The sequence below is a fragment of the Mastigoproctus giganteus genome, chromosome 4, assembly GCF_048544385.1.
Source record: "Mastigoproctus giganteus isolate SK-2022 chromosome 4, ASM4854438v1, whole genome shotgun sequence".
Lineage (NCBI taxonomy): Eukaryota > Metazoa > Arthropoda > Arachnida > Uropygi > Thelyphonidae > Mastigoproctus > Mastigoproctus giganteus.
The window spans coordinates 76,758,321-76,774,023 of NC_143578.1; the positions used below are offsets into that span (position 1 = coordinate 76,758,321).

General features: G+C 37.4%; 1 protein-coding gene across 1 annotated transcript in view; it reads left to right on the forward strand.

Moving 5' to 3' along the window:
- The window catches only part of Tsr1 (Tsr1 ribosome assembly factor), a 256,253-nt gene that overhangs the window by 43,256 nt on the left and 197,294 nt on the right, over positions 1-15,703 (forward strand). Inside the window, exon 4 of the mRNA XM_090371624.1 lies at positions 9,987-10,096. Coding sequence (XP_090227750.1) covers positions 9,987-10,096 — 110 coding nt within the window. The remainder of the gene's footprint in view (positions 1-9,986; positions 10,097-15,703) is intronic.

Sequence of the window (15,703 nt, forward strand, 5' to 3'; positions counted from 1 at the left end):
GTGAATTGGGGTCACATTTGCACATCTCCAGTCTATGGGTACCTCCTGTGAGTCCAAGGAAGCTCTCATAATTATGGCTAAGGGTTTGCTTACTTCCTCTGCTGCCTCCTTTAATATAACTGGATAGACCCCAGGTGCCTTTCTTGTGTTTATCTTCAATATTTTTTCCTCCACTTTACTCTCAATTATTACAAGATTATCTAGCTTACTGCCAGAGTTGAATACACCTATGGCATTCCCCTCGCTGAATAACTCCTCGTGTGTGAATGTCGATGCAAAATTTTCATTTAGTTAGTTAGCTACCTGAGCAGAATCATCAACAGTTGAACCATCAATATCAAGTGGACCAGTCTGATTCATCCTCTTCCTTCTAGAGTTTACATAAGTAAAGAACTCTTTGCTGTTTTTCTTTTCATCCTTTGCCAAAGATTTCTCATAATCTGCCTTTGCCTGCCTAACCTCCTTTGTGACTTGGTTACAGACCAGCTTATATCTATCACAGGCTTTTGTGTCGCGTGTTAATTTATATGTATCCCATGCATTTTTCTTCTCTGCCATATGTCTCATTAGTTCATCTGACATCCATTTAGGCCTAAACCTTGAATAATATTTCTTAGTTGGTATGTAAAGCCTAGTAGCTTCCAAGATAAGTTCTTTGAATGCTTCCCATTTTGAATTTGCTGTTGGTAACATCATCAGTTGGTCCCACTGTATAGAATTTAAATACTATCTCAGACCATCGTAGTTGCCTTTACGAAAGCAATAACCCTTCCCTTTCACCCCGATGGTAGTTACCTCTTTGAGTAAATCCCACTTCAGCACACTGTGATCACTGCCACCTAGTGGTTCCTTTATCTGCAGATTCTTAATGCATGAAGAATCACTACTGATAATCAAATCAAGAGTATTACTCCCTCTAGGTGCCTCCCGAACATGCTGATGTGGAAAACAATCTTCCAATAAATCCACAAAAGCCTTGCTAGTGTGTGAGTGACCAACCCACAAATTCCAGTCAATATCTGGGAAATTAAAATCCCCCATTATAAGACTCTCTGATTTACTGGCCCACTCTATTTCCCTGTACAGTTCCTTATTATACTCATCAGAGTCATTGGGCCTATAGCACACTCCTACTCTCAATTTTGATCTCCCAATGCTTATGTCACACCAAACTGACTCGACACTGCACTGCCCAGCGATGTCCACTGGCTTCACTTCCTTGGATTTGATGTGTTTCTTAACTAATAGCAAAACCCCCTCCTCCCTTCCTATCCTGTCTATCCTTGCTGTACACATTGTACTCCCCAAATTCCAGTTCTGCATTCCTTATATCTGTGTGACACCACATCTGATATCCGAACAATATCTGCATTTGATGTTTTGACCAACACCTCAAATTCATCAAGTTTAAATACCAAACTCCTAGCATTGGTGTACACGCAATTAATCACGCAAGTTCCTACTCTTAGCTACCCTAACACAACCCATGTGTTTAATTGTACCACAATGACTCCCAGCAGTCTCTGAAATATTCTGCCTCTTGTTTTTCAGGCTTCTGCTCATTCCAATAGAAGCAGTGCAAGAATCACTTTCACCTCTGCCAGTGGCTACTGTTAATCTATTACTGTTAACCCCCCCCTCACAAGCTAGCAGTTTACCGACCCACCTAACACTGCCTCGATAGCATCAGCAAATATTCTTGCACCCTTTCTATTTAAGTGTATCCCATCCCTGTAGAAGCAGTCTCTCCTGTTAACAAGTACAGACCAGGCTGAAAAAAATTCTACCCCTCGAGCCTTGCACAATATTTCCAGGGCTGAATTGATCAACAAAGCTCTCATCATAGACTCCCTCCTATCGTGTCTGGGCAGAATTGCAGACACTTTCAAATTCAACCCTAATTCATGGCTTTTTTTTCAACAGTGACCTGCACTTGTTAGGTAATTCTGCTGGTCTCCTACTCTTAATATCATTAGTGCCATCGTGTACAACTATATCACCTTTTGTGCCCTTAAAAGATGATATCCGCTCTACAATTTCATCAACCTTTGCCCCTGGCAGACGTACCCCTGGTCCTGTTCCACCTATCCTTTTTACAAAGCATGTTCCCCGTTTCCCTGAAATAGTCACCAACAACTACTAGTTCCTGTGGAACCAGCGCATTCTGCCTTGGGAGTTGCCGCTGTGTTGCGTGATGACCAAGTGCAAGCTCTGGCGCTTATGTGGGCAGCTGAGAGCTTGATGGGCCCCTCAATTTAGGTCCTTCGAGGGCATGCACTCTGTACTTCAAGCTCTCATATAGGCCCATAACAACGCTGAGTTGTCGCCTGATTTCGTTACACTCCTTGCATCGCGCGCACACAAAGATATCCCCCATAGCAATATCATGTCCCGTACCCGATTGCTCCACAAACATCATGCAAGCAGTGCATTTTAAAAGGCTGTGATTCAGAGGGCAACTGCCCCACTCAGTTCTCCTCTGAGCCACAGCACTCCCATTAGCTTGAGCCTTTTGCTTTGCTGCTCTGCTCTGAGTCATGATTTCGATTTAATTTCAGTACAAAATTATAACCCTAAACTTGTATCCCAACACAGTTATAACACTATGTATATTTTTCAGTATCAAGTATTATCTACAAGTTCCATTTATATAACCTTATGTATTAATTAATTGTTATGTTTGTAATCTAAGTCGTTATATGTATTTAGTTAAAAGTACAATTTAATTGACAACGAAGTTTAACAAAATTAATAGAATTTACTGATTAATTGACAGTATTATATTATATACTATACTAATTCTATCTAATTCGGGATATAATGTATCGTATAACAAAGGCGGTAAGTTACGAACGGTAAATCTGCGGACACTTAAATATTAATTAACTTCCAAATCTCGCTGTCTCAATTCAGAATAAACTAATGATCCTGACTAAGTCTATAAGCTACTTATAGAAAATAATTTGATATAACAATTGGTCAATAAAGAGGCTGAATATGGCTAAAAAACTTCTCATTCAGCGGAACTACAACTTGTAACACGTGGATTTGATACCCTTACCGATACTTTTATGCAATTACAAGGCCGAGTAAAGAATAAATACACCAGTTTAATCAGAAAATCACAAAATAATGCTACACTACTAAATTTAAATCAAAAGTTTTAGAAAAACAATAATTTCAAATTCTTTACTTATATAAACTCTAAAAGGAAGTGGATGAATCAGATTGGCCCACATGATATCAATAGTTTGACTGTAGATGATCATTCTCAGTTAGCTGCTGAACTAAATGAGTATTTTGCATCTACATTCACACACACATAGTTATTCCAGGAGGAGAGGGCAAGGTGTTTATCAAACTCTAACAGGGAGAAATGTGAAGGACAAATTGTTGAAGTTAAACATAAAGCACCTTGGATAGATGGATCTATCCAGTTATATTAAAGGAGGTGGCAAAGGAAGTAAGCAAACCCTTAGCCATAATTATGAGAGCATCCTTGGACTCAGGGGAAGTCTCTACGTACTGAAGATGTGCAAATTGTTGTTTGTTTATTATTTTGGTTTTTAGGATTATTAGCCATATTGGTCCGGGATATGCGGTGGTCATTCCCTGACCTTCTCACATCTTCCGTATTTGGTGGTGACGGGCTCGAACCCCGGTCTAATCAAGAAGCATGAGTTACGCACTGCTGCTCCTTCCCACCTGGCTACGGAGACGCCTAGATGTGCAAATGTATCTCCGATTCCCAAAGGAGGATCAAAGGTTGACACGAGTAATTACAGACCTGTTAGTTTGACTTCTGTTCCAGGGAAAATAATGGAGTCACTGGTTAAAGAAGCATTGCAGGATCATCTAGACAAGACAGCAGTAATAATTCAGACACAGCATAGGTTTGTCAAGTGGGAGGAGTCTTGTCTGACCAATTTGATTGGATACTATGATGTGGTCAAAAAGGAACTGAATGCAAAAAATAATTTTGATATCATATACTTTTATTTCAGGAAAGCTTTTGATACTGTTGCAAATGGAAAACTACTCTACAGATTGGAGCAGTATGGCATTAAGGGCAAGCTGCTACAATGGATAAAAGGATGGTTTAGTGGGAGAAGAGAGTGGTAATAAATGGGTACTGCTCTATGTGGACTAATGTTATTAGTGGTGTCCCTCAGTGTTGGGCCGATTGTTGTTTTTTATATTTATCAATGATATTGATGAAGGTATATTAAACTTAATATCAAAGGTTGGCAGGGTTGTTGATAAGATTAATGACAGTATACTGCTGCAACAGGATCTGGAAAAGTTGGGTAGATGGGCTGAGAAGTGGCAACTGAAGTTTAACCTTGACAAATGCAAAATGTTTGCATATGGATTTGAATGTAGAAATGTGCCAACTATGTGGTGTTACACTCAGGGTAGTGGAGAATGAAAGAGACCTTGGTGTAATTGTGCAGTGAGATAAGAAGTTTTCTGAGCAGTGCAGACAGACTGCCAGAGTAAGTCATGGGGTCAAATGGAAGTTGGTAGCAGATGGAATTTGGCTGATGCAGTACAAGCATGTTTTCTTGAATCATGTTCCTCTATTTTTGCTAATGCTAATATGATACATTTAGCCTTCCCAGAGATGAATATGCTGTAATATATCACTGTGGCCACAGTGAAAATTAAGAAGATATCGGCCAAGCAATATTTACAAATTCAGTGCAGGTATGTCTGCTGCAGTGTCAGATATGTGTAAATGTGCACATTGAAAATACTGGACGATATTAAAATAATGGTACTATCATAGACTGATGTGGTAATAGATATAGATCTATGTACACACACACGCGCGCACACACACACACACACACACACACACACACACACACACACACACACACACACACACACACACACACACACACACACCCTGATACTACTTATTTTTAATGTGGTACCCCTCCCAGGATTGCTGTTTCAGCGCTAGATACTGTATCAGTTGGTGCCTAACACTGAAAGCCTCCCACCGTTGAGATGTCAATAAGCACTGAACTGACAGGTTTATAAAAGAGAAGTTTAGCGTTGCAGTTAAGTAGCACTAAACTTGTCTTTTATAAAATTGATATGTGTTAATAGCGTAGCATCAAAGCTGCCTGTTGTAGTATTCTGACAGTTTGAGAGATATGAAAAAAAATATTTTTTTTATTTCCTCCCCATTAATTTTTCTTGTTTATTCTGTGAAAAAAATTGGATGTACATTTTTCTCGTTAATAAATAAATGAGTCTATAACCATGAGCCACTGTCGTAAAGGAATATTTAATTTGTCCGTTCCTTAGGAGGATTATCTCAGAAAACAAATCCGAATTGAAAATGTAAGACCAGTGTATTTGATAACATTAATCATCAGATGTATTATTTTTTTTTTTATTACACCAACCCAAAGCTTCTAAACTTTATGAACATATATAACATACAGATGTTCTATTTTCATATAAAATGTGTTATGAACAGCAGAACCATAGAAAATGTGAGCTATATGTATCCAAAAGGAGAAAGGCCAACACCTGTCACAATTTTTTTTTTTTTTTTTTTTGTGTTTGACAAAACTGCACTGATATTGTCCATACTCTTCTTGCCATCTAACTCAATACATGCTTGAATGAAATATGTAGTTGCCATAGCATTCAGGTCTGGTGAGCATACTAGAAGGGATAAATGAGGAAGAAGAAAAGTGTAATTTTCTTTTGTACTTTGTGCAGGTGGTTGTTTTAAATTGGTCTGGGCCAATTACAGAAATCCAATTCAGAAGAACAGTGCCCATGGAGAGAGCTATAGAATAGGAATTCATTGGAGACAGAGAGAGGGGGGAGAGACTGTGTAAGGTATGTCATTAATTAACTTGACTGCCCCATTTTGAGGGAGGTAGTGCAGATTTGAGACTTGTACAGAGTGAGTAGTTTTTTTTTTTTTTTTTTTTTGATTTGGTAGTTGTTGGCGCATCGGCTTCTGTGGCCATATTGCACCTCCCAAGGTTTTTGCTGTACTTTGATCCAAGCCCGAGGCGGGAATCGAACCCGCGACCTTTGGGTTGCCGGGCAGGTACTTTACCCACTCGGCTAGCCCGGTCGGCGAGTAGTTGTTTAGACGAAAAGTAACATTGACAGGAAAAAAGAAAATCCAGGTTTTTAGATGCAGAAGAAGCGATATTTGTGGTGTTTATGCCAAGAGAGGGGTGAGAGATTAGAAGTCAGTGTAATCCCTAATAGAGTTATGTGGTCTTCTAGGAATCTTAGTGTCAGTCTGAGCATAGGAGCTGTAGACTTCTTTTTGCAAGATAAAAGACAGAGTCTGAATTTTAGGAGTGAAATTAACTAAGTTACCTTTGTCCCATTGGAGATTTTCATTGGAAATCGGCATTTGAGGAATTGGTGGTGAATATTCAAGAAGCTGAAGTTTTGTGCAAAGTAAGGTTTCTCAAATTAGAAGGTGAATGCAGTATGCTGTCATCAGACAATATAGATAGGATTTCCAGTCAGTGGAATATGGTCATTAATATACAAGAGGAAAAGAATGGGAGAAAGAACTGAACCTTGTGGAATGCCATCATTAGCGGAACATTTAGAAGACTGAGTATTTACCATCACTCACAGAGAGTGATGATAGAGAAAACCAGATACCCAATTGCAAAAAGCAGTTTGCAATCCATAGGTTGGAAGCTTGTTAAGAACACCTTTATGCTAAACTTCATCAAAAGCTTTAAAAATGTCAAGAGCAACTGTTTTAGTTTCACCAAACTTTTCCATTGAATTTGTCCATAGATGGATAGGTAACATAGTCCAAAATATCGCCAGTGGATTGAAATTTACAGAATCCATACTGGTGATCATTGATCAGATGGAAGGTTTCTAGATAGTTCAGGAGTTAGTGGTTAATGGATTTCTCCATTATTTTAGAAAGAGTAGAAGTAAATGCAGTGGTACAATAATTGGATGGGAGGGATTCATCACCTTTTTGAGGAACTGGCTGAATATGAACAGACTTTCTAGAAGAAGGAAAAACACCAATGGAACAAGGAAGTATAAAAAGGTGATGAGAATAATTTCAGAAGCACAGGTTTAGAGAACAAATGGAGAAATGCTATCAGGACTTGGAGCTTTTCTGGCATCAAAAATTTATTGTTCAAGTTCTTCTGACATTCTTTTGATGGAAGACCACAGGAGGCATTGAATGGAGTGCACTGGGAATGCTAGTAAGTCAGCTTTATCTTTAGCTGAGGAGTCAATAGAACCATCACATTAAGAAAGGTATAAGCAGTGCTGTAGTCGTAAAATTAGCAGAAGGTATACTTTATGAATGTTACAAAAAGGAGAGAGTATACTGTACATATCAGGCATATTAATCGAATTCACTTCAGTTGCATAGAATAGGTAACTGGAAGGTATACGCTATTCACCTAAAAAAAAAAAAATCCAGAGGGTATATAGCATATACCTTCCACTACAGCCCTGGGTGGAAGTATAGTTGGGCAAAAGTTGCAGCTTGCTTAATTGGACATAAGCAAGTTTTCTATTCTTATTCTTATCCTGTTCAAAATCTAGTTTGGACTGATTAAGTAACTGCTTTGCAATTGTTGTGAACCAATTGTGATATCCTTATCTTACCGAACAATGCATATCCTTATCTTGAATAAATAGCCTTGCCATACTTATTACAAAACCAAGGTTTAGATAAAGGATCACATTTTAAGGTGGAGAGTGGAATAGAAGATTTCATCTCTACAAGAATAATTTCATTGACACAGTATGAGCAAACATTGACATCAGATTTATAACAGTATTGTAATCCAAGAAAGCAAAAGAATTATAGAAGGCTTGCAGATCGTCTCATTTCACATTCTCATAATGCCAAATATCACTATATTGACAGTGGCAACAAGAGATGGTCTCTGTTGGAGAAGAGACCATTCACCTTGACCATGTACTTGCAAGGGTTGGCATCTCAACCAATTAGGTCCATGCAACTAGAAAATGGAAGCTAGTTGGAGTTGTGAATATTAAAATCACCGAGGAAAATTATCTCACTTCTAGGAAAGTTGGACTGGAGTAAGTCAAGTTTCAGAGAAAAGAAGTTAGAGTTCCAAGCGAGTGGTAAAGTTGGGAAAATGATAAAGGCAGCAGATGAATTTGACAGAATGGAGTAGAGGGATTAAGCCAGAGAAGATCGAAAAGAAGAGATTACTAATTGCTGACAAGGAATGTCAGAGTGGGTATATGTGCCAGTACCACCTTTGAAGTGAAAGGAATCATACAGCAAACAATTAGGATAACTGAGATGAGTAATGGTTAAGGTGTCTAATAATTGGGATTCTGTCAGAAAAAAAAGTAAGTGTGGCTTGACTGCAGGTGGAAATGGACATCGTTAAGATTGCAGTTGAGACTGTATATTTGTAAAATGAATGAAGAAGTTTTTGGAAGGTTTAGATCTTTTCTCAATTAAGTTTTAGTTTGACTATTCATGATGTATTCAGTAGTAGAGTAAAAGTGAGCGGGACAGGTATGAATAATGAAAATTTGGGGAATATACGCAGATCCTTGATATAACTTTGCCTCAACAATGACCACCCTGCATACTACTTGGACTCCCACCTATCACTGTGCAGCAGAGTAGATGCAGTGAAATTATACACCGCGTGATCCAGATGCCTCCTAGAGAGTTACCAGTGGGTTTGGTCCCTTGGACTATCTATGGCTGGCCTGCAAATACTGTTTCAGAGCTGTACCTTCAGAATGTAAGGGAAAGTGTATCTCGTCATGATGCCCATAAGCTCAAAAGACATAAAGCATACTGCATGATTGAAGAGATCGGATTGCTGGTGCTTTGCTTTAGAGGCTAAACATTGGTTTCCCCACTTCTTTTGTCACCTCAATACTTCTAGAAACCATTACCAAAATTAGCCAATTTATAAATGAATTAGCCTCAACTTACCCTTAGTGGAATGCAGTGTGGAAGAGATGTCCAGATATTTACAAATACCCAAGACAACTGCTCAAAACAATTCAAGAAGTGTATAAGATCCAGCAGTCCATTTGAATTTTACAAACCTGTGTATCACCTGCCTGGAATTTCCATTTATGGTTTTACAAAGCCTGCTTTTATCTTTGTGGGTTTGTTAATACATATAACTGTATTGTTTGGCTTGGGAAAATCTATACGCAGTAACTAACAAACCACTACTTGAGACACAGTATCACATTTACTTTCATAATTGGACTTTTTTTTTTTTTTTTAATGGACACTTTGTTACCGTCTGTCTTTGAATGGACAGAGGTATCTAATTTACTTTCAACAGGAATGGGCATCATACATATTCCTCATATAGGTTACTATGTTATTAAAGAACATTTTGTTGAAAGAAACATCAATACAGCTTTAGAAAAAAAAGTGGCCACACAGTCCAGACAACCCTGTTGATTACTGCTTGTTAGATTATTTAAAAATGTGCTGCAAAGAATGTTGCATGACTAAAGAGGGTTATCCAAATAGAAAAGATGAAGTATCCTGAGATCAGCTTTCATCTGATCTTCATAATTTTGTTACTTGAATCAAAGCTGTTATTGAGGTCCCACAATAAAACTTGCTTGTGTTTTCTTGTATATAGATTAATATTTTGATGTAAAAAAATTACCCTGACTTCAAGGTCCTATCTCTTCATGTGCTTACATCACAGCCCATCATGATAATCCTCATGATCTTCCTCACACCCCAGAAAATTTGGAATTGAATTAGTCATTATAATAGGAAAAGTTAACCTTAAAGGCAATCATGAGTCATTTCGCCAACCTAGGCCTAAATTTTTTTTTAGCCGTATTACATAAGTAGTACATTTTATGGAATTTGTTGATTATACATTTTCAGTTCTGATTTGTCCTCAGGTCATTCCCCCAAAGGAAATATACTTTATTTAAAACTACATATAAATGTGTTGATTTTTTTTATGTTCCAGGCAATTATACCAGTTTGTGCAACTGAAAATCCCTGGAAACTTTTGGAAGCCATAAAGTCTTGTGACGAAGAAGCAGTAATTACTGTTAATTTAAATAATACACACATTAGGTACTGATTTTTCTCCCTTTACTGAAAATTTTGAGTTTGTTTTTATTACCTTGCACTGGTATATTACAGCATTCTTTACCTTTTTATATTATTTCATTTTCAGAGTATGTACAGAATGTACTGAGAAAAGTATTCATTGAAAAGTGTAATAATTGAGTTAGGACTGGATCCAGATCCTAGACTATTAGCTCTAATTTCTGTTTTCACCAAATATTTGTATAAAAATAAGAGAAATTTACCTCAGTATGATATATAGGACCTTCCTCTACATATGGAAGATTTAAAGCCTTTTCCATTTTTTCTAATTTAACATCACGAGTTGCAGAGCAAATTTTTGAAGCAATTAGCGTGTTTTCACGGACACTACGGGGGATTTTTTCTTCCGATTTCTTGATTGATTGTACTGTTGACTCTGATTTTATAATGTTTTGCCACTGAAGAGACACTTTCACCATTAGAAATTTTGTCTAATAACTCAATTTTATTCGCTAATGTCATCACCTTCTTTGATCTTTTCACATTTCCCTTGTTATTCGTAGCCATATTTTTGTATGGGTAAAAAAGAACTTGTCCACAATAAAGACACTTTCTTCCGTTAACACACTAGAAAAAGTCTGTTTTACACTGCAAAACGATTTATCACTTTTGTAAGCATATCAATTTATAAATTGATAAATTTATTTAATTTATAAGCATATAAATTAAAGGCAAACGACGAAACCTTCCATGACAAGTGCATAACACATACTGAACAAGGATTAGCGAGAAACATCCACGCTTGCGATTTTGTCACCCCTCTCCCCACCACCCACTGAGCCCTGTTTTGACCAGGAAAGATAATTTTAGCCACGTCCATGTTTTTTTTTATGGCAGAAAAAGTTCACCGCGCTTTAAATTTCACATTTTTTTAGGTTTCATTTTATATTAAATCAGCGACCGCAAATAGAAGGAGTTTAATGTATTACCTTTGGAGATTAACTTATTATGTCACACATCATCTCCCTGAACACCATTCTCTTCTTGTTCTTACATTTTCCCCAGGAAGTTGTTGCCTTTGCTTCTGTAGTCTGAATAACTTTTTGTTCAATCTAATGGACAGATTGCACAAGATAAGGTAAAGAAAGAGATGCCATTCTACAAAACAACAAAGCAATTCATGTCAGAAAAGAAAAAACTGCTCATGGATATGAAATCTGAACATATTTTGTGAGCTGGTCATTTTGAAAATTTCTCTAACCTATTTTAATGTAACATTTTATTTTCAAAACATATGAAACATTATTTTTATGCTTAGATATGGTTGCTGGTGTTAATATAACTAGCTGCCAAGCAGGAATGATCATACAGACATTGGAAGGCTTACACTAAACAGAGAGAAACTCCATTAGCAGTAAATTTTATACTGCCGACCTGTGAATGTACTTTTCAGTAATTTGCACATTCACTGGTCTGCAGCATAAAATCATAGCATTGTACTTTGTAATAGCTAGGCATTCTTTATGCTGTTAGTATGCACAAATTGCCAGAATGACAATTTGGTTACAACTCCTGCTGGCAAACATGTGAAACTTTCACAATATAAAAGAGCTCCAATGGAAACTAGAAAGTCTTGTATTGCCTGGAAATTTTTAATGATTGGGTACATATCCTATATGCAGGAAAACTCTTATACCATGTTTAAAAAATTATTGCAGAATGCAAAGTTGAAAGCTGGATATCTTCTGTGCTGTTGGGTAACATTTGATCATGTTGGCCAATGGCACACAAAATACCTAGCTCCAAATAAGTGTTCAGCAGCCAATATAACTAGTTAGTCAGTATGAATGTTTTAATGGCTATTTGAAGAAACAAATTAAAGGGCTGACTGCAAACCAAACATGGTTTGTTTTGGTAATTTTGCAAATTTACAAGTCAACTGCATAAAACTGAAATTGTATGTCATAATAGCAAATTATGCAAGCCAGAGAATGAGTGTTGTGTGAAAGTAACAGATGATGAACGGATAGACATAGTAATTCAGATCAGTCATGTTTTTTTTTTTTTTTATGAAAACCCCAAACACGAAAGGTATCAAAACCTATAGTACTTAGTACCGTGCATGGGTTGAAGGAGAAGTATGGGGGGGGGGGTTGTTCCGGAAACTTTGCTCTAGAGACTAACATGGGTTTCACCACTTCAAGCCTCCAATAAGCAAAGTGGTGGTATTTCACCGTTTGATGAAAGTCATCTACCACAATAGGAAAGCAATTTGCTGATGGAGTTTCTTAGTTTTCCAGTGGTTTTATATTAAGGTTATTATTATATTAAAACCACTCTTATACCATGCAAAAATTAATACTATAGTTTATTAGGTAATATTCTATAGTTTAATACTATAGAATATTACATCAATATGACATTTCGGGTATCTTACCGATACCCATCATCAAACAAGGCTGTTGGGGAAACAGAAAAATAGAGTTACGAAATTGAATATTTTAGAATATTACAATTACCAATAATACAATTACAGTTACCAATTTACAAATTATGGTTTTGATAGTATGAACCAGAGCTATAATGCTCAATACATTCTCCGTTGATATCAATATTTGTAAAAGAATAAGAGAAGTTTACCTCAATATTATATGTAGAACAGTTCCATATGATACTCTCCAGAAATTAAAATGAAAACAATTAAAAAAATCGAAAATCTTACATTACAGTAAGAAATAATTAACAATAATTAAAAATCAAATGAACATGATTAAAAATCAATTTAACGCAATTAAAAATTAAGTAAAAAATTAATTTAGCGAAAAATGCAAAATGATTTTCATTTCGGGTATCTTAGTTTCAGGAAGGAAATAGTTTTGCATTTTTTTTTTTTTTTGTTGAAAAAAAATTAATTTTTTATTTAATTTTTAATTGCATTAAATTGATATTTAATTGTTGTTAATTATTTCTTACTATAATGTAAGATTTTCGATTTTTTTAATTGTTTTTGTTTTAATTTCTGGAGAGTATCATGCAGAAGTGTTCTACATATCATTATTGAGGTAAACTTCTCTTATTCTTTTACAAATTATGTTTGTAGAGTATTCAATTTTAAGTTACCATTACAATAGAAAACAGGAAATCTAAGATGATTACAGATTAAATTCTTACCTGCTGACACTCCTCTTGCCGATGCTCCCAGGCAAGAGGCCTGCCAGCAGTTAATTTATAGGAGAGGGATTAACTCCATTACAGTTACCAATTTACAATTGCAATATTACTATTACAATTACCAATATTATAATTACAAGTTACAAATTATGGGTGTAAAGGATTAAATTCTTACCTGCTGACAGACTCCTCTTGCTGATGCTACCAGAAACTGGGTGTGCATTCAGGCAAGAGGCCTTCCAGCAGTTAATTGATAAGAGAGGGATTAACTCTCTCTCCTATCAATTAACTGCTTTCTGGAAGCATCGGCAAGAGGAGTCTGTCAGCAGGTAAGAATTTAATCTGTGTAATCATCTTAGATTTCCTGTTTTCTATTGTAACTGTAACTGAAAATTTACACCAATTTACACCCATTTTTACACCCATAATTTGTAAACTGTAATTAAAATATTGGTAATTGTAAATTGGTAACTATAATGGAGTTAATCCCTCTCCTATAAGTACGCATATCTGCTGAATTAGTGTGCTGCATACAGTAAGTAACCCCTTTATTCGGCACACTTCTCATTTTCACGAAGTGGAGTGCTCCTTCGGTAATAGCATTGAATGTTTGTACCATGCGATATAAAGCACATGTGCAGGTACATATGAGTGCTTTGTGTCTAAATTAGTGAGAATGAGCAAGGTGAGATCTAAGTGACTGAACATTGCATAGTAGTCTGCAATGTGTCAGTCTGAGCACCTCAGAAACTTTTACCCTGCTGGTTTTTCATGTACAACTAGCCTCAGTTGTATTGGGCTTAGTCCAGTAACCGAATACCACCCGGTCAGTGGCGATTCTTTGTTTGGAAACAGCTCATTGATGCAAAAGGCCAATATATGGTCAGTCAAATAGTAACCCCCATACAACTGTGATAACCAAAGAGGTATTTGAAAATGCACAACTCATCATGTCTTGTCGATCTGGCATTGCAGCCAGCAACCAAGCCAGGTTCCACTACTTTCAGCAAAAAAAGGTATGGTTACACTGGTCTCAGAAACACCAATCCTTCACTATCCAGTGCCAGATGGTATTTATAGCAGTGTAGGATTGGAAGGTCATTACCTGTGATGAATATTAGCTTCTGCTATTCATGGGAGGACTGGAATATGCATTATGTATTTTTGCAGCCAAAACAGGTTCCCTCATTTCAGCAGAAAACTAGAAGGTATGGTAACATGAACATAGTGTGCATAGTGTGCATAGTATTAGGGTCAGGCGCCACCTGTGGTTTCCCACATCTGCGCCATATGTTCGCTGTGAAGGAATACAGTACTACTGTAAATGCCAGAAAAGTGTTGTGTGTTGTATATGACATATTGCGTTAGGTTCTGTTGTGTGTCCTGGCATTTGGCCGCAGGGCCCCTAGTGGGACTCCACGTTGCCCGCACACACCACTAGGAGGTAGCCAGTCTGCCCATTATTCTCTGGCTTGTCTCCGCCAGGGTCGCCAGAGCTTCCTGGACGGAGACAAAAAAAAAAAAAAAAAAGGTAGAGTTGGGGAAGTACAGAGTGTACGCAAGAAAGGAGGGTATAGCTAGAAATATGGAGGATGTAGGCGAAGGTATCCTCCAGGTTATCAATGGAGCAATAAGCGCCATCAGTTGAAAGGGGAACCCGGGAAGGACAATAAATAAGGCAGCAAGAGAGCCGTGTGCAATTTGCCACTGAGGAATGAGATGGTCCATACGTCAGTTGATCCTATCCAGGTTAAGATCGGTTGGCCAGTTAGGTTAGGATCAGATGTTTGGGTTGTTCCTATTTTGTGTTGGCAACAGGGTGCTCCGTCTTGTGAAGAGGGCTTGTGCAAACTTGGTAAACTCATAGTAGTAGTTTTCTTCTGTGATGAATAAGTGTTCGTTTCCTTGAGGGTTATCTTGTATACGAGTAAACAGGATGCTGCGGAGGTCCTCATAGTGTTGGCAGGTATATACTAGATGGTTCCAGTCTTCTATTTCACCACATGCACAGTAGGGGTTGTCAATGATTCCCATGGATGTTAATTTATGGTTTATTGATCCGTGTCCAGTGATGAGGTAGGTGGTATGAAGACCAGGAGAAAACCAAGTTGGAGATTTAGGAAATACGGCATTCACATAAGGTATAAATTTCTTGGTGATTGGGCCCTTGTCGGTAGCAGTCCATCTGTCCTGCCAGGTCTGAAGTAGTAGGATGGCAATTTTTTTCTTTTCCTGCCTGATTTCATTCAGGTTATTGATGGAGTGTCCAAGGATAGTTGCTGGTATACCCCTGGATAGACAGTAGTGGAGGCCCCTTCGAATAACCTCCAGATCAAGCGGAAGGACGCCCGCAAGAACCTGAAGGGCTGGGTTGCTAACTGTGCAGCATGCCCTTGTAATAGTAAGAAGGATGGTGCGCTGGATGGTTCCCAGTTTACGTTTGTTGTTGTAAAGAGTTGC